This window comes from Pocillopora damicornis, chromosome 7 (genome assembly GCF_964200805.1).
Source record: "Pocillopora damicornis chromosome 7, jaPocDami1.2, whole genome shotgun sequence".
In the NCBI taxonomy this organism is placed as follows: domain Eukaryota; kingdom Metazoa; phylum Cnidaria; class Anthozoa; order Scleractinia; family Pocilloporidae; genus Pocillopora; species Pocillopora damicornis.
In genome coordinates this window covers 2,720,443-2,744,588 of record NC_142676.1, presented here as the reverse complement: position 1 = coordinate 2,744,588, position 24,146 = coordinate 2,720,443, and the positions used below count along the sequence as shown (strand labels likewise).

At 38.5% G+C, this 24,146-nt stretch overlaps 1 protein-coding gene and 1 long non-coding RNA gene across 7 annotated transcripts; both read left to right on the top strand.

Moving 5' to 3' along the window:
* LOC149042040 (uncharacterized) lies at positions 1-12,305 on the top strand. 2 transcript variants are annotated; one of them, XR_016188739.1, is made up of 3 exons: positions 1-277; positions 378-515; positions 10,192-12,305. It is a non-coding gene; the product is annotated as an uncharacterized LOC149042040 (long non-coding RNA). The 2 variants fall into 2 exon arrangements; XR_016188738.1 differs by lacking the exon at positions 1-277 and having other exon boundaries at positions 284-515.
* Positions 12,306-15,912: 3,607 nt separating this feature from the next.
* Positions 15,913-21,942, top strand: LOC113679786 (uncharacterized). Of its 5 annotated transcripts, none has more exons than XM_089213422.1 (2): positions 15,913-16,186; positions 20,950-21,942. In XM_089213422.1, the coding sequence occupies exon 2, from the start codon at positions 20,953-20,955 to the stop codon at positions 21,679-21,681; it is 729 nt and encodes a 242-aa protein (XP_089069548.1). In that variant the 5' UTR covers positions 15,913-16,186; positions 20,950-20,952; the 3' UTR covers positions 21,682-21,942. The 5 variants fall into 5 exon arrangements, with proteins under 5 accessions (XP_089069548.1, XP_089069551.1, XP_089069549.1 ...); XM_089213425.1 differs by having other exon boundaries at positions 16,012-16,273; XM_089213423.1 differs by lacking the exon at positions 15,913-16,186 and adding an exon at positions 18,675-18,981.
* Positions 21,943-24,146: the final 2,204 nt, after the last annotated feature.

The following is a 24,146-nucleotide window of genomic DNA, read 5'->3' as shown; positions in this document are numbered from 1 at the left end:
TAAGATGAGCGCTACTAATTGTAGCATAATTTCCGTGTTTGTGCAGTGTGCGCTCCAACATGTTTCAGGAGGGAGACATTTAACACTCCAAGACTATCAAGAATGGAGCAAATCATGCCATCAAATCAGCCAAACGACAGTAATTTTTCTATAACTTAGAATTAAACAAAAAGAATTCTCAAAACCTGGAAGCAGATCAACGATTGCGCCGGGAGATAGACTTGCTTTCCTACACGGACGGTTTCTATTTTCCGAGTTCTAGCACGTTTCTCACAAGGTTAGACGTGTCCTCGTGCGCACGAGAAACTCTGGCGCCTTTCTATTTATTTATAGCATAATTTCCATGTTTGTGCCTGATGCGCTTCAACATGTTTCAGTAGGTAGACATTTAAAACACTCCTTGGCAATCAAGATCAGTTCTAGTAAGGTGCCTACACAGTGAATGTCTCCTGTCATTTGGTTTGGTCTACTTTAAGGCTTTGATTCAAGTTGCAGTTGGCGAGTGTCAAATCAAAGTTAGTATAAAACCAGAACTATTTTCTACTCTTCTTACTCTTTCGTCGCAGTCAGCCATAATCTTCTTTATTCCCCTTTATACAAAGGAAGACCAAAATTGTTCAAAGACTAAAACTCCGCCAATTCGACAAGACAGCTTGATCAAACGTTCCGCGGCTACTGTTTGGGTTACTTTTAATTAATTGTATAAGCGAAAAAGCTGGGTCTCAGGCACGGATTTCTCAGTGGTCCTTAACATTTGATTGCTATGTGCTAAGATGCTTTAAACGATTTTATCCAATTTGGAGCTGTCAGTAGTACATTAACATTTTGTATCCAAAGGTCTTGAGTTTTGAAATTCACATTTAAAACATGTCTTCTAGTTTCTTCCCTACAATGTTCATGACTCTGAACAAAGTATGAAGTTTTGAACCCACTTAAAAACGCACTGAAATACTTCCTGTCTTTCTCAACGCGATGCGGAAGATGGCGACTACCAAAACTTTCCGGTTTCTTTTTACTCATTCTGATGGCCTTTCCTTTTTATCATTTCCCGATCTTCGAAAACAAATCAGAATAGGGAGCTATAGGGTGACCGTATAAGATTCGAAATGGCTGTCGTGCGTGGAGAAGGCAATGCATTAAGTGAGAAACAAATCGTAATTACCATCAAGTCTGAGATAGAATATTCTCTTTCATGACTTGGTCTGTAGATGTTAATTGTCTGTTTGGATCGTTTGGAACGAAGAGGTTTTAGGGCGTCTTTTAAAAATTAATCGCTTTCTCACATTGATCATTTTCATAAATCATTTTCATTAATCATTCTCCTGGGCCCGGTTGTTCAAAACTGCGATTAGCGCTAATCCACGATTAAATAGGCTAATCGCCGATTAAATTTAAGTCGCCGATTAGTTTCTGGGCCCGGTTGTTCAAAACCGCGATTAAACTAATCACCGATTAGGCCTAATCGGCGATTAAATTTCTTAATCGTGGGTTAGTTAATCGTTGGTTAAAAAACGGTTGTTCAAAGGGAGATTACTCGGTCGATTTACTAATCCGCGATTAAGCATAAAATGAATTATATTAATTAATTATAATTTATTTCGTGCCAGTTTACGTCATAAAATTGCCGGAAATTTATTTTTGTCAATATGGCTTCTCCAGCGAAGAAAGTGCGGAAAGCAAACTTTTCACCCGCTGAAATTTCCGTTTTAACGGAAAAATTTGAAGAAAATATGGACATTCTTCAAAGTAAATTTACCAACAATATAACAAATGCAAAAAAAAAACAAGATTTGGGAAGAAATCTCGGAGGCGGTAAACGCCGTCGGTGTGACAGCAAGATCAACGCAGGAAGTACGAGACAAGTGGAAAAACCTCCAGAGTCACGCAAAAAGAGAATTCAGTTCCTTTAAAAGTGAAGAGAAGAAGACAGGTGGTAGCCCTGCTCCCCCAAACCCATCAGAAGCCAGTTTAAAAATAATAAACATGTTCAGTGACACACCGTCATTTACTGGGTTACAGGGGTTTGAAACAAGTAAGTTTATAAATGGAAACATTATTGTAATACCTCTCAATGTCCATACCTTGCATAAAATGTATACTTCGCTAACAAACACAAAGCAAAGTGAAAATTAACGGACTTTAGACTTTTGTTTCTTTCTTATTTTCTTTTACATGTACTTCCATGTAAACAAAAAAACAAATGGCGCCCGAAAAGTCTGCCTTGCTCTTAATTCTTCGTCTGTATATCCATCTATCGTGAAACCGATGCTCCTAAACTCTCTTTGCTTCCTTTTTCTTCGCCCATCAACACCAACACAACCATACAACAACTCAGCCATGTTGTGATTTTTATTTTTTAATCTGCCGATTAAGGATTTAATCCACTTAGCGAGCAGGGTTAGATTTAACCCTTGGTTTGATCGAAGGTTAGGAATAATCGGGCTTTGAACAACAGAAACTAATCGGCGACTTAAATTTAATCGGCGATTAGCCTATTTAATCGTGGATTAGCGCTAATCGCAGTTTTGAACAACCGGGCCCTGTTGTTGGAAAGGAGTCTATAGAGTATATTACCGACCTTTTGGCAGATAATCTTCGTCGTAAAACCAACCGCAATCATCCTCTCTCCGCTCTCCAACAAGTCCTCATTGCTTTGCGCTTCTATGCAAGTGGCAGCTTCCTTCAAGTGGTGGGAGACACCGTTGGTGTTAACAAGTCGACAGTGTCACGAGTGGTGGCAAATGTATCCCTGGCACTTGTCGCTAGACAACAAGAGTATGTCAAGTGGCCAAGACAACAGCAAGAGCTGGGCAGTTTAAAAACTGCCTTTTACCAGCGAGGACGATTTCCCTGCGTGATCGGATGCGTCGATGGCACGCATATCCGAATCCAAGCGCCCAACAAGAACGAGAACAGCTACGTGAACCGTAAAGGTTTCCACTCTATCAATGTCCAAGGCATATGTAACCACGAAGGTAATCGATGCTTTTAAAATTGTTTCTTACATCTTGGTAGACTGTTGCATTTTCAGATAACGTCTTAACGGTCATGTAACACACAGTCAACTATACCTGTCCCTTCAAGTAAGATTACTCAATAGCAGCAGGGGATAGACACAATTAAGTGATCTACACTGAGTAGACTTGAAAATTTTGTCACATTCACACTGATTGGCTACAGTGAACGTTTCACCATTGAAGTAAAATCCCTTTGCAGATTCCCTTACATGATATCATTGTTTGCCTTTATTTCAGGTTTGTTTACTAACATTGTAGCTCGATGGCCAGGAAGTACACATGACAGCTTCATGTTCAGGTCCTCAAATCTATGTACCTACATAGAGGAAAGTCATCACTCACTGGATGATGGAATTCTCCTCGGGGACAGTGGGTATGCATTGCGCCCATTTATGATGACCCCGTATATCAACCCAAGCACCCCAGCTCAAGTTGCTTACAATGATGCTCATTGTAAAACAAGGGTAATCATTGAACAAACTTTTGGCCGCTGGAAACGTCGCTTTCATGTTCTCCATTCTGAAATTCGTATGGCTCCAGAAAAAGTGTGCATCATCATTGGTGCATGTGCTGTTTTGCACAATATCGCAATTTTCCTCAGTGAGCCAATGGAGGATGGAGATGTTGGTGGGGAAGCAAATGAGGATTATGTGTACTGTGGTCCTAATCAAGGACAAGCTGTCAGAAATCACATTACTCAAACCTATTTCAGCTAGATGCCATCCTTTTGACCAAATGTATCATAAGTAATGTACCAAAGAAAAATAATTGGGTGGAGAATTTTCAGTTTTCCTTGCTCATTCAAGTTTTTTATTTTTGGGATGTGAAATTGTTTTTGACAGTTCCAGTCTGCGTATTTTTTTCCTTCTTAAAATAGGCTTAGCTTGCAATGGTTCTTCTCCCTTAAATCAGTTTCACTTCAATGTATTACCCATCATCTTTTCCCACATCAAAATTACCTAAAAATATAATTTGCAATATCTCATATCCAAACTGGGGATTTTGTCTGCAATTTGCAACAATATTATTTATGGTGAAGATACCTGAAAAATAAACTCGCCGCCATACTAAGAATTACTAAGTTGGCATTTTGAGCATCAAGACTCAACTTTTTCAATGAAGTTTTCAAGGTCATGCCCAATTGTTGTTGTAATCTACATGGTTTACACAAAAACAAAATTACATTTATGTTTTGTGTTCAACACAACCAAGGGACAGGGGGTTATTCCAGCTTCAAAGTGACAGCAGAGTACAACATTTCCAACATTCTTCACTATGAAATCAATACAAGTGGTACGACTTAGGGTGCATAAATCATTCTTGTTTACTATGTAATCAAAGCAAGAGTTATTATTATACAAAAATAAAATACTTCTTTTGCTGCTTGTAAAAGGTTGACATTTTATTATTGTATTTATAAAGATATATATAATATTAACAAATAACTTAACCACTCTTTTCTTGTTTTACTTATGTAATAATTCACTGACTGTTAAGAGCATCTTAAGTATGTTATTTTAATACACTGTCTCTAGATCCAGGGGTACTCTAGAACAATTGGGTGGGAGTGTGCAGACCACTCTCCAAAACCCTTACCCTATTTATGACCAAAATCTGTGATTTTCAATACCCTTTTTATGACCTGACCCTAAATCAATACTTTGTTTCAAACTTGCCTTATACTTAGTTCCTTGTTCAGTTCAATGTTAAAGGTATCATGAAGGGCTTTCATTGATCAGTCTTATCAATAATGATAAACAAGTAGCTTCTTCTGAAAAACATGCCAAATTCAGGACTAGAGAGCAAAAAACAGACCCTACAATGATCAAAATGGCTTAAATCGATACCCTATTTATGGCTAAAGAGGCTGAAAAGTCATACGCCTTAGGCGCACATACATACCTTAATAGACCCTATCGGAGAGTAACCTGCACCTCCCCCCACCCCCTGGGTCTTGATACCAGACTGCCAGGAAGTGATTTCAAAAAACTAGATACCTGGCAGTCTGAAATTATTATAGATCTGAATTTCTATGGAACAGCTCATTCAATAATATTCTTCTTCTAATTGACAATGGTAGATCTTTGTTTACAAATTTCAAGCGACTTCAAGTATTATTTTGTAGTTGAGGAAATTTTTGAGCTTAGGCTTACTACAAAACTTGATGTCTCAACACTTAGAAAATATTCATGCTCTGACTCTGGAGTGAACTCTCAAAAATTCAGTCAAGTGTAAACCCTCTAAGAGCACTTGATATTTGTTTGGAAATGCCACACCAATAGTGCTTTAATTTGTAGTGGACCAATTCAACTTTAGCATACTATAACAGCTCACAGGCACTGAGTTTTTTTAGAAAAACAATGTATACTCAGCAGTCAAAAACTTTCTCTATTTTGCAACTTAAATTTCTTTTCGCACCTGCTAAGAATGCTTGATCTCTATATAGTAATACCAAGGGATTTCCAAACTAATAATGCCCCTCCATTGAATTATTCACATTCCTTTGCCATGGAAGTATATAGCATGATGAATGTCCACCACAGGTTGCATGAAATTGTCGATATGTTTGCAGTTCTTCACTTCTTGGAACTGTTTACTCGATTAAAAGTTATAAAAGCAGCTCATTCCATATGTTTGATGGCCAGTGAAATCAAAGTGGCTATGACCTACTGAACTTGGAAAATAAACTATGAAAGAATTTCTTCCTGGTTGTGGGGCACTTAAGCCTGCTGTACTTAGGTATATGATTAATACTTTCACCCTTCAGTAACTCATATACTTGTAAGTAACACAGTGTGATAAACACTGGCTCGCCATGTGAGACATTAGGAGTTTGGATCCCCATGGTGAGCTCTGCCTATTTATTTATTTTTCATTGTTTTTTCTTTTTCTGTCAAGAAACCATTTACCGAAAAGGAAGTGTTGGTCAACATTTATAACAGCCAAGTACTTAATGGTTTAAAATTTTTGCAGCCAGCTTGACAAATATGTAAATTTACGAGAGGAAAGATCGACCAGCCACTATAGGGCTTAAATTGATTGTGGTCATCAAATTACCACAGGTCTCCGTTTCCTTAATATTTGCACATTTTTGCTCCAACAGAGCAATCTCCAATTCAAGTTTCTTCTTATTAAGCTTCAAATTACTCTGCTTTGATAGTAAAGCCTTGTACTGCTCTTCCAGCACCATGTCGTGGGTTATTTTCCTCTTTGGGGGCTTTTTGCTTACCTCCTTGATAGTTTTTTTACAGGAAGCGGTGTCTTCGACAACTTTGGTCACGGCTTCGTGTTTGCTTATTAACTCATCGGGCTTCTCAGCAACAGAATTAGGGGTCTCATCGGCAGAGGCCTCGCTCGACACCACCTCGAGGACAAGAGTTTCTGGACCTACGGACCAGCCAGTCTTATTAGATAACGAAGCACCACAATCTGTTGAAATGCAGTGTTTTGAACTGCACTTAACTGCCTTTCTAAAAGGCAGCCATATATTTAATTGATTAGAGTTGGCCGCTGGCCGAAGATTGTATTTGAAGCCGAGAAGAGAAGAGTGGGCCGAGGCAGACTTTTCGGCGCCATTTGTTTTTTTTGTTTACATGGGAGTACACGTAAAAGAAAATAAGAAAGAAACAAAAGTCTAAAGTCCGTTAATTTTCACTTTGCTTTGTGTTTGTTAGCGAAGTATACATTTTATGCAAGGTATGGACATTGAGAGGTATTACAATAATGTTTCCATTTATAAACTTACCTGTTTCAAACCCCTGTAACCCAGTAAATGACGGTGTGTCACTGAACATGTTTATTATTTTTAAACTGGCTTCTGATGGGTTCGGGGGAGCAGGGCCACCACCTGTCTTCTTCTCTTCACTTTTAAAGGAACTGAATTCTCTTTTTGCGTGACTCTGGAGGTTTTTCCACTTGTCTCGTACTTCCTGCGTTGATCTTGCTGTCACACCGACGGCGTTTACCGCCTCCGAGATTTCTTCCCAAATCTTGTTTTTTTTTGCATTTGTTATATTGTTGGTAAATTTACTTTGAAGAATGTCCATATTTTCTTCAAATTTTTCCGTTAAAACGGAAATTTCAGCGGGTGAAAAGTTTGCTTTCCGCACTTTCTTCGCTGGAGAAGCCATATTGACAAAAATAAATTTCCGGCAATTTTATGACGTAAACTGGCACAAAATAAATTATAATTAACTAATATAATTCATTTTATGCTTAATCGCGGATTAGTAAATCGACCGAGTAATCTCCCTTTGAACAACCGTTTTTTAACCAACGATTAACTAACCCACGATTAAGAAATTTAATCGCCGATTAGGCCTAATCGGTGATTAGTTTAATCGCGGTTTTGAACAACCGGGCCCTGAACTGTACAACAGATGTACCTAAACCAGATTGAAACTGATTAAAGTACGTGAAGGTCGGGACAAGTGGTGCAAGCAACGCTGGGCTAAAGTGTTTTGTTAGTTTGGTTGAGCGACAAGGAAACTTTTTGAAACAAAACAGAATGAATAAGCAAACAAACCGAAGAGGCCAACTAGACCTTTTGACACCGTTGAAACAGTTAGGATTCTAAATTACTAGTTAATTAGTTATGATTTAGTGATTGTGTTGACGTGTTTAGTTTGGATCTCAATTCAAAGTTTAAGGTTACTGCGGATTAAAATGAGTTTTCTGTTTTTATTGTCTTCGTTGGTTACCGAATTCTTCGAACTTGAATCACGATGTCCTTGCTTGATGTAATCACGTCATGCACTGTCTTTGAGACTTTGGTATCGTTTAGGTTTCTCCGATCATATTTTGTAGTCGCTCTGTGAGTCTTCTGAAATAAGTGATTTTAGTTCCTTTTCTAACTGATTTTGTCCTTAGTTTGGAACTTCATCAAAGTTCCTATTTTGGTTTTCGCTTTCCTGTTCATTCGTTCATTTGTTCATTCGTGAAATTCTCCGAGAATCTCACGAATGAACAAAGGAACAAATCATTGGGGTAACTGTTCTGATAAGAGAAGTTTAATCTTCCAAAAAGGTCAATCCGCTACCAATAGAGGTTAGCAGAAAAAACAAGGATAATAACTGAAGAATAACTCAAAAGGTAGAGGCATTAAGTCCTTGGTGCCTTTCGCTGAGATTGGTGCGCTCTGCAGCTGGTTTTCCTTTTGGGAACTCAAACTTAACTCTGATTCAACAAACTCTGTAGGAGTTATTCTCTGCAGTTTTGTCGAGTCGGAACATTCCAGTGGAACTTGGATCAGAAATGTGGCTTGTATCATCATGATCTATGATTCCTTGTATTCTTCCAGTAAACATTAATTTTAAAAAAAGAGACGACGAAATGTTTAATTCGAAAAAATATCCGAGAACGAAATGGGAAATTTCGTAGTATGCTCACTTCACTGAATTGTGAAACGCGTATAGTTTAAAGAGAGACCTTTCTCCCTTTCTTCTCTTAACGGCCTCGGACCAAAAGTTATTTCGTTAAAAGACGCTTCAAACGGGTTTTGAAGGCAAAGAAATACCACAAATGAGTCGATTAACCATTCATTTAACCGAGATATAATTTATATATGCAATTTTCGGACCTTCGTTCAAAATTCTAATAGACTTCCTTCGCCTCTTGTCAACAATTGTTAAGCCCGAATGGGCGACTCTAAAAGCCGGAACGGCGGAATGACGGAATGACAAAATGATAGAACGGCTGAAAATCATCCCAAATCCTAAAGACGGAAAAGAATCCTCACAGAGGTCGATTTCATTAACAGGAAAACAACTTCCCAGGAAAACACCACATTGGTCTTGTTACACAATATAACCCTTTCAGTGACCAGCCTTAAAAAGATTTTATTGAGAAACTGGCAAATTATTGAGAAGCAGCCTAAGCTATAGGAAATTTATAAAGGGCTTCCGATAGTTTCATGTAAAAGGGGAAAAATGATTTAAGACATGCTTAGAAGAGAAAAAGTCTAAAGATCAGTTGCTTCGAAAATGATCTCACCGCGAAAATAGCGAGAGTCGTGTTGGCCTCTCAACCCATCTACACCTCGACAACCACAGAATATCATCTCAAACAAACTGAACAACCAACAACTCGATGTTACGCATTACGAACAAAGATAATTTTTTGGTATTGATTAATTTTCGCGGTAGTTATACTCGTGAGGGGAAAAAGAAGTGTGAGGAAAGATCTCTCTTACTTACGTACGCGACCTGAACACCGCTGTAATGTAACAAAGGAAAATATTTGTGCTATTTATAGTTCCATCTATTAGGATATTTATAGGGTGATTTTCTGCCATTCCTTGTTTTAGAATGAGGGGTAATTTCCGCTTTTCAGTGTGTTAGGATTTGGGTTAATTTCCGCTATTCCATCATTCCACTATCTCGCCTATGAAAGCACAGGTGTCAGGAGCCCATCACTTGGAGCCTTCAACTGCTCTGTATTTTTGTCACGACGTTTTCACAGACAAGTCTATTTTTAGTTTGAATTTACCGCGAACTAGGACTCCCCACGAGAGCACATCGACCAATGAAGATTAGCGCCTGGTTAATTTCTAACTTTCTTCTGTAATATATCGAAAGAAAAAAACAGCAGAGAGATGCAAGGCCTCTTTCGATAGTTCGAGTGCAGACAAATATTTCGAAATATGAACATTTTACGCGTTAAATCAATAGAATTTACTCACATCTTTTGTGTCCTTTGTGGTTTCCCACGTTCTCTGTCGTTTTAAGCTTGCTTTGCCGTCACGTTTATTCCTGTTATACAACGGTTGAAATCGAAGTGCGCAGCGTTGACTTTGTCTCATAACAGGAATAACAGTGAGCTTGGAAAGCTTGTGTTGAGAATATTTTTAAAATACCTCGGGAAGCAGCAGTTCCGAGGAAAGTTTAATGAAGATGAACCTGACTCTTGACTGTTCAATGATCAAAGCGACAATAGGCACCGTGAATTTTGCCGCATGCGACAATTATCAACCACTCTTCACAAAAATAACCAAGATTTGACAAGATCGAAGCCCAATTCGAAAGAGTAGAACTATGTAGCGATCTAGAAAAAACCTTGTTCAATTTGTTGCATCAATCTAGACAAGAAAATTTAAACAGTTTTTCTGCTATTGATTATGACGTGTCTATTGTTGCTTGCTTCAATTACTTATTTGGTTTTGCTTGATAAAATCTAGATCATGAGGAAATCTATTTCGCTACAAATTAAAGAAGGACAAAAAGAAAATGACGAAGAAATCCTGCAATCGTTACAATGCTGGAGGAGATGATGGTTAACAAAGTTGCCGCTGCTAGAGCAGTGATGAAAGGGAAAGTGCGTCAAGATGGTAACCTCCCAATTGTGGCATTTGTCGACACATCAGAAAGCTATTCTGTCAGCGCCTCGAATGTGTCCGATGACGAAATAGCTAAATCCATCAAAGACAAGTTTGGTTGAAACTTCTTTTACGGCTTTCCAGGTCTCATCGGCAATCATACATATATCAATACATATTATCGATACTGGTTGTATGATTTAAGAGAAGGCTGAAAGTCTTTGTCATGCGTGACGAAAGATACTCTTGGAGCACCATTGTGAATTTTGGATTTCATCAAAATAAAACAGTTGCAAAATAACTCCTAAGTTTTTCTTTCGAAAGTTATCGATATCGTACTGTCACTGAGTAATCTTTGAGTTCTTCAATGGATAAATTGTTTCCGAGACTGCTCGTTTGGTTTCAGAACCTTGAAACTAACATTTAGTCCACGTCATCAACCAGATCTGTTTCTTTTGTAATGGAATCCTGTGACACAGGGCCCGGTTGTTCAAAACCGCGATTAAACTAATCACCGATTAGGCCTAATCGGCAATTAAATTTCTTAATCGTGGGTTAGTTAATCGTTGGTTAAAAAACGGTTGTTCAAAGGGAGATTACTCGGTCGATTTACTAATCCGCGATTAAGCATAAAATGAATTATATTAATTAATTATAATTTATTTTGTGTCAGTTTACGTCATAAAATTGCCGGAAATTTATTTTTGTCAATATGGCTTCTCCAGCGAAGAAAGTGCGGAAAGCAAACTTTTCACCCGCTGAAATTTCCGTTTTAACGGAAAAATTTGAAGAAAATATGGACATTCTTCAAAGTAAATTTACCAACAGTATAACAAATGCAAAAAAAAAACAAGATTTGGGAAGAAATCTCGGAGGCGGTAAACGCCGTCGGTGTGACAGCAAGATCAACGCAGGAAGTACGAGACAAGTGGAAAAACCTCCAGAGTCACGCAAAAAGAGAATTCAGTTCCTTTAAAAGTGAAGAGAAGAAGACAGGTGGTGGCCCTGCTCCCCCGAACCCATCAGAAGCCAGTTTAAAAATAATAAACATGTTCAGTGACACATCGTCATTTACTGGGTTACAGGGGTTTGAAACAGGTAAGTTTATAAATGGAAACATTATTGTAATACCTCTCAATGTCCATACCTTGCATAAAATGTATACTTCGCTAACAAACACGGCAAAGTTTCCGCACAGCCCCATACTTCATTATGCATACAGTCCTTTGTTAGAAGAAAACAATAGCGCAAACAATAGATTACCTTTGGGACTATTCGCTTTGTTTTCAAGAAGTTGAATTTTTTTTTTACTTTTACTCAAACCTTTAAAAAATCGCCGTTTTTTAATTAAAAATTGCGCTTAATCGAGCGCTGATTTAAAATATGTAACAGTCGAATAAAAATTACTATGCTTTATGAAATCTATAAATCAAAACAGCTTAAATTCCGCCTCATATTAGCCTCAAAATTGTTGTTTTTGAAAGCAAACATTCGTAAAACGATGAAAATAACATCGATGCTCACCTTTAAAGTTGTTCATTGTCGTTGTCGTTTTTCCTTTTCTCTTTAACAGTAGAGTTGCTTATTTTTCTCTTTGCTTCCTTTTTCTTCGCCCATCAACACCAACACAACCATACAACAAGTCAGCCATGTTGTGATTTTTATTTTTTAATCTACCGATTAAGGATTTAATACACCTAGCGAGCAGGGTTAGATTTAACCCTTGGTTTGATCGAAGGTTAGGAATAATCGGGCTTTGAACAACAGAAACTAATCGGCGACTTAAATTTAATCGGCGATTAGCCTATTTAATCGTGGATTAGCGCTAATCGCAGTTTTGAACAACCGGGCCCAGAAGGATTGCGCATCATCCTGATGAACTCTGACAAATAAGTAACAAAGTGTCTAAACTAAGGATAAAATTTTTATACTTTCGCAACGAACATAATGCGTTAATGAATAAAGGGGTAAGTTTCAAGAAACTGTGGTGCTGCGTCGGTGGGAGAGTATAGCAGGTAATTTAATGTTAACAACTGGGTTGAAAACGTAAATTAGTCACCGTAAAGGGTAAAAAAGCTGACGTTTCGAGCGTTAGCCCTTCGTCATCGCTCTGACGAAGGGCTAACGCTCGAAACGTCAGCTTTTTTACCCTTTACGGTGGCTAATTTACGTTTTCAACCCAGTTGTTAACACTAAATTACCTATAATGCGTTAATGAATTGGTCCACTTTAGCGAGAAAGCAAAGTACTTCCGGTCTTTTTACTAGTTATCTGTTGACACTGACAGCTTCATGCTACGCTAACCGACTCTGTAGAATAAAGGGTCTTGGGAGAAAACTTTTAAATATGAATGTTTTTGTTTATTTATTTGTTGGTAATTAAGCGACAAATTACACAATTTGACTCCCCCCTCCCCCCTTCCCCCCCGCCCTTCAACTTATGTTTCCGAGAGTGGCCAAGAATTTCACAAACAACTTGCAATAGATTTCAAGCAACAACTTTATTCGAGGAGGGAAATAATGGAATTAAGTCTTTCTGCAATTCATGGGGTCTTGGAACTTGGAAAATTGTATGCAATTTCCTTTCCTTAGGCTTACAGAGTCATGCAGGTCTGGTTTAAAAATCAAATTCCTTTGAGAGACTAAAAGATCCACTAGCGTCTGGCTATGCTGGTAGGTCGAGAGTAGCGAGAACTCATATCTGAGAGAAAAAAGTTGAAGGTTCGGAAGTAATTTTGCCGATTTCTTTCGAAATCTCTCACGCGCGTCCTCTCACACGCTCGTTTCGTGATATTTTATGCAATTTCCTTTCCTTACTGTCACATGTACTGAGTTATTTGCTGCAATAAACAAACAAGACACTTTTCGCAAAACTGCCGCTCAGATCGAGGAGAAACCGGATTTCCAAATAGGAAAAACTGAAAACCACATCAGATACCAAATCCAAAAGCCCATAAGTATTTTTTACGGAAACCGAAAACCAAATGCTAAAATTCGGAAAATCCACAAAGTGCGATGAACAGAGGCACTAAAACCGAAAAACCGAAAAAAAAAACAACAATCAAATCTTGATAAATGCTCGCTAGCACATGAAACAATTGTTAATATTAAGTGTGTTGTGCCGTATTGGTTACGCAAAAGACCGAGGAAGTCACAGCTACATTGCCAGAAACACTCTCGTGTTTTTCTGTTTTCCAAAATTCTTGCACGTTTCATATTTTTATTTGCGCACGGAGACGCATGAAGCAATTGCTGATTGTGGGATAGATTTGGTTTCCTGCACGACCAGTCTCTATTTTCCGCACTCTAGCACGTTTCTTATAAGGTCACACATGTCATGGGGTGCCAGAGAAACTCTTTGGCTAGATCTATCAGTAGTACATTGTCCTTTTGTTTCCAAAGGTCTCGAGTTTTGAAATTCGCATTTAAAACATGTCTTTTAGTTCCATTCCTACAATGTTCATGACTCTGAACAGGGTATGAAGTTTTGAACCACTTAAAAATGCACTGAAGTACTTCCTCTCTTTCTCAACGCAATGCGTAAGATGACGACTATCAAAGCTTTCAGATTTTTTCTCTTATTCATGGCGTTTCCTTTTTATCTTCTCCCGGTCTTCGAAAACAAATCAGAATTGCTCAAGCTGGTCAGAATAACGTGAAGGGGTGACTGAGTAAGATTCGAAATGGCTATCGTGCGTGTAGAAGACAATACATTAAGTGAAACAAATCATAATTACCATGAAGTTTGAGATAGAATATTCTCTAACGTGACTTGGTCTTTCGATGTTAATTGTCTGTTTGGGTTGTTTGGAACTGAGAAGTTTTAGGGCATCTTTTAGAAATTAATCGCTTTCTCTCATTGATCATTTTCATAAACCATTTCCATTAATCATTCTCCTGAACTGTACAACAGATGCACTTAAACCAGATTGAAACTGATTAAAGTACGTGAGGGTCGGGACAAGTGGTGCAAGCAACGCTTGGCTTAAGTGTTTTGTTAGATTGGTTGAGCGACAAGGAAACTTTTTTGAAAGAGAACAGAATGAATAAGCAAACAAACCGCAGAAGCGAACTAGACCTTTTGCCACACTTCAAACCGAATTAGGACTCTAGATTATTAATTACTAGGTTATGATTTAGTAATTTGTGTTCACGTATTTAGCTAGAATCTCAATTCAAAGTTTAAGGTTATTGCAGATCAAAATGAGTTTCTTAGATTGATAGGAGATTCCTCGAACTTGAATCATGATGTCCTTGCCCGATGTAATCATGTCATGTACTTTCTTTTGAATTTTTGGTATCGCTGAGGTTTCTCCGAAATGTGGGATTTTAGTTATTTTTTTTAACCGATTTTGACCTTGATTTGAAACTTCACCAAAGTTCCTGTTTTGGTTTTTGCAGTCAAAGATCAAGTAATGACCGGAAGCTTTAAGTACCATCCTGTTCGTTCGTGTGTTGGTTCATTCGGGAGATACTCGTGAAAGTATTGGGGTAACTGTACTGATAAGAGAAGCTTAATCTTCCAAAAAGGTCAGTCCACTGTCGGTAGCAGAAAAACGAAAAAAAAAAAAAAAAAAAGCGATGCGAACCGTTGAAAGGCAGTCATGCAAGAGGTCATGTTCATGGTACGCTTTTCCTTAGCGCGTAATCGCCGACTTTTCTATCATCATGAAGATTATGTTTACCAAAACTCTATACAAGCAAAGTATAATCGTTATGTTCCATGAAATGACCTTTCGGTACCACTCGGGCGGAGTAATTCTACCATGCATTTTTGAAAACTAATCTTATGTATAATAGCAGAACCTAATGAGTAGCTGAACAGGTATCATCACGTGATTAAATGACGTCACTCCTTTCTACTGAATTGACAGGAAACAAACAGTCACTGACTTATAATGTTCTTTACAAGCGGCAGAATTCTTGCATGTTTCATATTTTTATGAACGCGCGCAGACGCATGAAGCAATTGTTGATTGTGAGGTAGATTTGGTTTCCTACACTGATATATTCGTCTTGAGTCACGAACGGTTTCTATTTTCCTAAATTTTTGCACGTTTCTTATAGGGCCAGCAGTGCTCTCGGGTGTACGGACGGTATGAGAAACTTTTTGGCACCATTTCGGCTTTCCAAAATTCCTGCATTTTCCAAATATTGATAAATACTCGCTAGCGCATGAAACAATTATTAATCTAAAGTGTGTTGTGCTGTGTTGGTTACACAAAGGACCGTGGAAGTCCTAGCTACATCGCCAGAAACTCGTTCGTCAATTTCTGTTCTCCAAAATTCTTGCATGTTTCATATTTTTATGTGCGCGCGGGGACGCACGAGGCAATTGTTCATTGTTAGATAGATTTGGCTTCCTGCACGACCGGTCTCTATTTTCCGCATTCTAGCACGTTTCTTATAAGTTCACAGATGCCATGGGGTGCCAGAGAAACTCTTTGGCGTTTTTCGTCTCATTACAGCATAATTTGTATGTTTTTGCCTGATGCACCTTAACATGTTTCAGTAGGTAGACATTTAACACTCTTAGGCCATGAAGATCAGCTCTAATAAGGTGCCTACACAGTGAATGTCTCCTGCCATAATCTGCGCGTTATTTCCGATCGACTCTCCAGAATTCCTGCATGTTCCAAATCTTTTTAAATGCTTGCTGGCACATGAAACAATTGTTAATCTTAAGTGTGTTGTGTCGCATTGGTTACGCAAAGGATGTTGCGTTTCAATATGTTTCAGTAGGTAGACATTTAACACTCTCAGGCAACCAAGATCAGTTCTAGTAAGGTGCCTACACAGTGAATATCTCCTGTCATTTTGGAACGTCTACTCTAAGGCTTTGATTGAATTTGAAGTTGGTGAGTGTCAAGTCAAAGCTAGTACACTAGAACTATTTTTTATACATCTTACACTTTCGTCGCCGTCAGCCATAATCTTCGTCTAAGGTGAACTGTTATTTTTTATACAATGGAAGACCAAAATTGTTTAAAGACTAGAACTCCACCAATTCAACAAGACAGCATGATCAAACGTTCCACGGCTAACTTTCTGGTTACTTTAACTATATAAGCGAAAGAGCTGAGTCGCAGGCACGGATTTCTCAGTGGTTCTTAACAATTGATAGCTAAGTGCTGACGTCCTTTAAATGATTTTATCCAAGCTGGATATGTCAGTAGTACATTAACCTTTTTTGTTTCCAAAGGTCTTGAGTTTTGAAAATCACATTTAAAACATGTCTTCTAGCTCCATTCCTACAATGTTCATGATTTTGAACGAGGTATGAAATTTTGAACCCACTTAAAAATGCACTGAAGTCCTTCCTGTCTTTCTCAACGCAATGCGTAAGATGACGACTATCAAAGCTTTTAGATTTTTTTATTATTCAGTAGTATTATTTACTTATTCATGGCCTTTCCTTTTTATCTTCTCCCGATCTTCGAAAACAAATCAGAATTGCTCGAGCTGGTCAGAATTACGTGAAAGGGTGATTGCATAAGATTCGAAATGGCTGTCGTGCGTGGAAAAGACAAGACATTAATTAAGTGAAACAAATCATAATTACCACCAAGTTTGAGAAAGAATATTCTCTTTCATGATTTGGTCTATAGATGTTAATTGTCTGTTTGGGTTGTTTGGAACTGAGAAGTTTTAGGGCTTGTTTAAGAAATTAATTGCTTTCTCTCATTGATCATTTTCATAAACCATTTGCATTCATCATTCTCCTGAACTGTACAACAGATGCACTTAAACCAGATTGCAACTGATTAAAGTACGTGAGGGTCGGGACAAGTGGTGCAAGCAACGCTTGGCTTAAGTGTTTTGTTAGTTTGGTTGGGCGACAAGGAAACTTTTTGAAACAAAACAGAATGAATAAGCAAACAAACCGAAGAAGCGAACTTGACCTTTTGCCACACTTCAAACCGAATTAGGACTCTAGATTATTAATTACTTGGTTATGATTTAGTAATTTGTGTTCACGTATTTAGCTAGAATCTCAATTCAAAGTTTAGCTCATTGCAGATCAAAATGAGTTTCTTAGATTGATAGCAAATTCCCCGAACTTGAATCATGATGTCCTTGCCCGATGTTACCATGTCGTGTACTTTCTTTTGAGTTTTTAGTATCGTTTAGGTTTCTCAGAAATGTGTGATTTAGTTATTTTTTAAACCGATTTTGACCTTGATTTGAAACTTCACCAAAGTTCCTGTTTTGGTTTTCGCAGTCAAAGATCAAGCAATGACCAGAAGCATTAACTTCCATCCTGTTCGTTCGTTTATTTGTTCATTCGGGAGATACTCGTGAAAGTATTGAGGTAACTGTTCTGATAAGAGAAGTTTAATCTTCCAAAAAGGTCAGTCCGCTGTCGGTAGCAGAAAACGAAAAAAAAAAAAAAAAAAAATGCGATGCGAACCGTTGAAAGGCAGTCATGCAAGAGGTCATGTTCACGGTATTCTTTTCCTTAGCGTGTAACCGCCTATGTTTACCGAAACTCCATACAAGCGAAGTATAATTGTTAAAGTCCATGAAGTGACCCTTTGGTACCACTCGGGCGGAGTAATGCTACAGAGCATTTTTGAAAACTAACTTTATGTACAATAGCAGAACCCAACGAGTAGCTGAACAGGTATCATCGCGTGATCAAGTGACGTCACTCCTTTCAACAGAATTGACAGGAAACAAACAGTCGCTGACTAACAATATTCTTTACAAGCCGCAGAATTCTTGCATGTTTCATATTTGTATGAACGCGCGCAGACGCATGAAGCAATTGTTGATTGTGAGGTAGATTTGGTTTCCTACACTGATATATTCGTCTTGAGTCGCGAACAGTTCTATTTTCCTGAAGTTTTCCACGTTTCTTATAGGGTCAGTAGTGCTCTCGGGTGCACGGACGGTATGAGAAACTCTTTGGCGCCATTTCGGCTTTCCAAAATTCCTACATTTTCCAAATCTTGATAAATGCTCGCTAGCGCATGAAAAAATTGTTAATCTAAAGTGTGTTGTGCCGTATTGGTTACGCAGAGGACCAAGGAAGTCCCAGCTACATCGCCAGAAACTCTTTCGTGTTTTTCTGTTTTTCAAAATTCTTGCATGTTTCATGTTTTTATGTGCGCGCGGGGACGCATGAAGCAATTGCTGATTGTGAGATAGATTTGGTTTCCTGCACGACCGGTCTCTATTTTCCGCATTCCACCACGTTTCTTAGAAGGTCACACATACCATGGGGTGCCAGAGAAACTTTTGGCCTTTTCTCTTCTTAGTATAGCATGATTTGTATGTTTTTGCCTGATGCACCTCAACATGTTTCAGTAGGTAGACATTTAACACTCTTAGGCTATCAAGATCAGTTCTGGTAAGGTGCTTACACAGTGAATGTCTCTTGTCATAATCTGCGCGTCATTTCCGATCGACTTTCCAGAATTCCTGCATGTTCCAATTGATAAATGCTCGCTGGCACATGAAACAATTGTTAATCTTAAGTGTCTTGTGCCGCATTGGTTACGTAAAGGATGTTGCGCTTCAATATGTTTCAGTAGGTAGACATTTAACACTCTTAGGCTATCAAGATCAGTTCTAGTAAGGTGCCTACACAGTGAATGTATCCTGTCATTTGGGATCGCCAACTTTAAGGCTTTGATTGAAGTTGAAGTTGGTGAGTGTCAAATCAAAGTTAGTACACTAGAACTAATTTTTATATAACTTACGCTTTCGTCGAAGTCAGCCATAATCTTCGTCCAAGGTGAACTGTCATTCCTTTTTAGAAAGGAAGACCAAAATTTTTCAAAGACTAAATCTCCGCCAATTCGACAAGACAGCTTGATCAAACGTTCCACAGCTACTGTTTGGGCTGCTTAGACTGTAGAATTGAAAGAGCTGAGTCTCGGGCACGGATATCTCAGTGGTTCTTAACAGTTGATAGCTAAGTGCTGATGTACTTTAAACGATTTTATCCAAGCTGGATCTATCAATAGTACATTGTCCTTTTGTTTCCAAAGGTCTTGAGCTTTGAAATTCATATTTAAAACATGTCTTTTAGCTCCTTCTCTACAATGTTCATGACTTCGAGGACTTCAAAAAGGTATGAAGTTTTGAACCCACTTAAAAATGCACTGAAGTACTTCCTCTCTTTCTCAACGCAATGCGTAAGATGGCGACTATCAAAGCTTTCAGATTTTTTTTTTCTTATTCATGGCCTTTCCTTTTTATCTTCTCCCGATCTTCGAAAACAAATCAGAATTGCTCAAGCTGGTCAGAATAACGTGAAATGATGACTGCATAAGATTGGAAATGGCTGTCGTGCGTGGAAAAGACAATACATTAAGTGAAACAAATCATAATTACCACCAAGTTTGAGAAAGAATATTCTTTAACGTGACTTGGTCTATAGATATTAAGTGTCTGTTTGGGTTTTTTGAAGCGAGAAGGTTTTAGGGCGTCTTTCTGAAATTAACCGCTTTCTCTTATCGATCATGTTCATAAACCATCTTCATTCATCATTCTCCTGAACTGTACAACAGATGCACTTAAACCAGATTGAAACTGATTAAAGTACGTGAGGGTTGGGACAAGTGGTGCAAGCAACGCTTGGCTTAAGTGTTTTGTTAGTTTGGTTGAGCGACAAGGAAACTTTTTGAAACAAAACAGAATGAATAAGCAAACAAACCGAAGACGCGAAGTAGACCTTTTGCCACACTTCAAACAATTAAGGCTCTAAATTACTAGTTACTTAGTTATGATTTAGTAATTTGTGTTCACGAATTTAGCCAGAATCTCAATTCAAAGTTTGAGGTTGTTGCTGATCAAAATGGGTTTCCTAGTTTGATTGTTCCGGTTGGTTACCGGATTCTTCGAACTTGAATCACGATGTCCTTGCTTGAAGTGACCCTGTCATGCGATCATATACTTTCTTTTTAGTGTTTGGTATTTTATAGGTTCCTCTGATCATATTTTGTAGTTCTTCTGTAAGTCTTCTGAAATAAGTGATTTTAGTTATTTTTTTACTGATTTTGTCCTTGATTTGGAACCTCTACAAAGTTCCTAGTTTGGTTTTCTCAGTCAAAGATGAAAAACCGTCCGGAAGCATTAGATATATTCCTGTTAGTTCGTTCGTTTGTTCACTCTTGAGATTCTCTTGAAAGTATTGTGGTAACGGTTCTACTACGGGAAAAATTAATCTTCCAAAAAGGGTCAATCCGCTGTCAGTAGAGGTTAGCAGAAAAGCAAGGATAATAAAGAATAACTGACAGGTACTGAGGCATAGAGTCCTTGGTGCCTTTCGCTGAGATTGGTGCGCTCGGCGGCTGGTTTTCGTGTTGGGAACTCTGATTCAACAAACTCTGTATGACTTATTCTCTGCAGTTTCGTCGGGTCGGAACATTCCAAAGGAACTTGAATCAGAAATGTGGCTTGTATCATTACGATCTAAGATTCCTGGTATATTCTTCAAGTACACATAAATTTTTAAAAAAGATACGACGACATGTTTAAATCGAAAAAATATCCGGGAACGAAATGGGAAAAATTCCTGATTTGTAGTATGCTCATTTCACTGATTTATGAAACGCGTATTGTTTATGGTTTCAATCACCAGCTTAAGTTGTTCTTTTTTGATAAAATCTAGATCATGGGAACATCCATTTCGAAAAAACTTGAGGAACAACAGAAAAACAATGACGAGAAAGCCGTGGAAGAGCTGCAGATGCTGCAAGAGATGATGGTTAATAAAGTTGCCGCCGCCAGAGCAGAGATAAGGGAAAAGGCGCTCAAAGACGCTAATGTCCCGATTGTGGCGTTTGTCGACACATCAGAGAAGTATTCTGTCGACGTGTCGAACGCGCCTGATGATGCCATAACTACATCGATCAAAGACATGTTTGGTGGAAACATCATACAGGGTCTTGTGAGCCTGATCGGCGTGGCCCTCAACCAGTTCTTGGGAAACACTCAGGCTGGCGTAAGTGAGCAGAACGATTACCACATCGTCTTTAGCGATAACGCCCTCTTGCGAATCGATGTTATGTTTTACAAATACGAGTTTTCATCCAAAGGAGTTGAAGATGAACGTCGGAATGGGTTCTGCTACTGCACACAAGCTGCTGTTCTTGACCTCAAAAAGGTGAGCCCGGAAGTCTTGCTATACGAGCTCACACGTACGATTGACCAGGAAAATATTCCCGACGCAGTAAAACAGCTTCATTTAACGGCTGAATTTGGAGAGCAGCTGTACCAAGTCGTCAGCGAGCTGACCACCGCTGCCGAGAAAACCCTCCCAGATTCTGACGATGGTGCTGGTCGTAAGAAACAAATAATAAATGCAAGCCAAGAAGAGGATGATGAAGAACATGATGACTGAGAAGGAGGAGTCCAAGGGAAAACTTCAGGTGTTTTCAAAACTTTACAGTTGCCGGAAAGTTTACAAATTTTTTTAGCTGAACAAAATAACATTCCTTCATAGTTTTTTAATGTTTTTTTTCAACACCTGTCATCGATACTTCGTTACTCGAGACGAAAGAAGTTGTTAGTAAAAAGTATCTTTTTGAGTTTTCAGTTTATTCGGTTTAACAGCAAAAAACATTGTATTGGATTAGATTAGAATAAAGCAATTGCAAAGGCTCTTTTGGGTTTTTCTTTCGAAGATTATAATTTTGTGATAATCTGAGTAATCGGTTTCTACCTTGACGAACCGTTTGGGATGATGGTTTGATTAAGATGTCTCCCTCGTCAAATAAAAAACTACGAAATTTATAATAAAAAAATTGAGCATTGCCAGTTTTTTGCTCAATTAAGTTTGATTTATTTGAATAGTATCGTATGGAGTGAAATGGTATCGTTACTGAAAAGAGAGGAAAAAAGAGAAACCGTTGAAAATTTCATCACGTTCTAAGGAATAGTATGGGGAACGAAATATGGTCGATTTACAACGGTAAATATTTCGAATTATGAATATTTTACTCGTAAAATCAATAACACTTACTCACATCCTGTGTGTCAGTGGAAGAAACTTGGAAGAAACGTGGGTACGAGGTTAATTTTCTTTCTACCGCGAGTGGTGCGGTCGATCAATGTACATCCGCGGCCGTGTCCAGTTTGCTTGTTCAAAGCATAGCCAGAAAGAAGCGAACTTGGAAATTCAGGTAGAAAACGATCGTTTACAGCGAAATGCGCGGGGAGTTTTGGTATTGAGACATGTCCCAGGGTGCAATGATCTTAGATCGTAAAATATGGTTGAGAAAGATGCCGATCGGGAGGACTTTCGGTCGAAATCGGAGTGTGCAGCCTTGACTTCGCCTTTTGACAGGAATAACAGTGATGGTAAAGCAAGCTTAGAACAGCAGAAATCGCTGGAAACTATAACGGACACACAGGATGCGAGTAAGTGATATTGATTTTACGTGTAAAATATTCATATTTCGTAGTATTTACCGTTGTGAATCGACCATAATTCTTTCCCCACATATTCCTTATAACGTGTTCAAATTTTCAACGGTTCCTCTCGTAACGAGTCACAACTCGTGACGGGTTCATGAATTAGTCGTTGGCTTTTTCTCCAGACGTGAGCTTGGGCCGCCTGTGGTAGGATGATGTAGTTATCGCCTGTTCTTCGAAATTCTCCGTGTAGAGGTTAGCAATAACAGCGGAAACCGGACTCCCCACGGCGGCGCCGTCTTTTTGCTCGTAGATCGATCCGTTATACTGGAAGTATGTGAATCTCATCAATCAGTAAAAAATTTGAAATAATGGGTTAATTTAGTGTCTCCTTCATCGAATCAAAAAGTATACAAATTATAATCATAGGATTTAACCTTGGTCATTGTTTGCATTAATTGATCAAGTTTTTTTTTTTGTAATGTTTTTAATGACGTCGTTTGGAGTGCATAGGCATGCCAGAAACCATATCCGTGTCACCTGCTCTGTCGATGGCATTGTAAAGACGATTCCGAGCCGGTATTTCGCATCATGTCTTGTGTTTCACTTAAAGGTGCATGGTGTGAGTCAGCCTCCGAGAAGGCCGAGGATCAGTCATCGTGCATCGCGGGGCGTGTTTTGTAGCCGAATGATCACCTTTACTGAACTGCTCAAGAGCGTCTTTTCCCCAAACTTTATTTCGTACTAATCTTTTAAAACTGTGGACACGTTAAGTTTCAGTTGTTGTTTGAATGCAGAGGTCATGGCTAAAAAATGATAGGTAAATAAAAACAATCATATCAAATTACGCCTTCAATCGAATAAGAGCCACCCATCCACGGTCTTCCTTAGACTTAAATAAGCTCCCCGTGCATTTAACGCGACTCATTTATTATATCTCAGTTGGCTTTTAATACATTTTTACTTGACAGTAGCACCAGAATGTCAAGCTCGTACTTCAAATTTTATCATCAGTATAATACAGCGTGGTAATAAAAAATATGGTAAAAGCTACCACCGTCTTGAACATTGAATAATTGACACTTGAGGAAAGCAAAGTTTCTTTCCTTTATGTAAAATTCACCAAACTTTTAAACGAGCTCCTTTTCTCTATTTTCTTTAGAAAAACTAAGTTATACCTTAAACGGATTATTAATAGAAAGAGTCAGAGCTCCCTTAAGTTTGTCTTCTTTATGGAATTCAAACTCAAGCGTCATTCGCTAGCGAAGCCGACAACTTCGTCGAATCAAAGAGGTCGAGATGGAAGAGCATAGCGCGTGGTGATTTCACTCAACTGTTGGACGATAAATTGGTGTCTTGCGCTTTTCAAGTCAGAGGCCAGACCTAAGCATGTTAATCTTCAATGGATAAATTGTTTCCGTGACTACTCGTTTGGTTTCAGAACCTTGAAAC

Coding starts and splice junctions, on each gene's coding strand:
- LOC113679786 (XM_089213422.1), top strand. CDS start 20,953: ATGGGAACATCCATTTCGAAAAAACTTGAGGAACAACAGAAAAACAAT.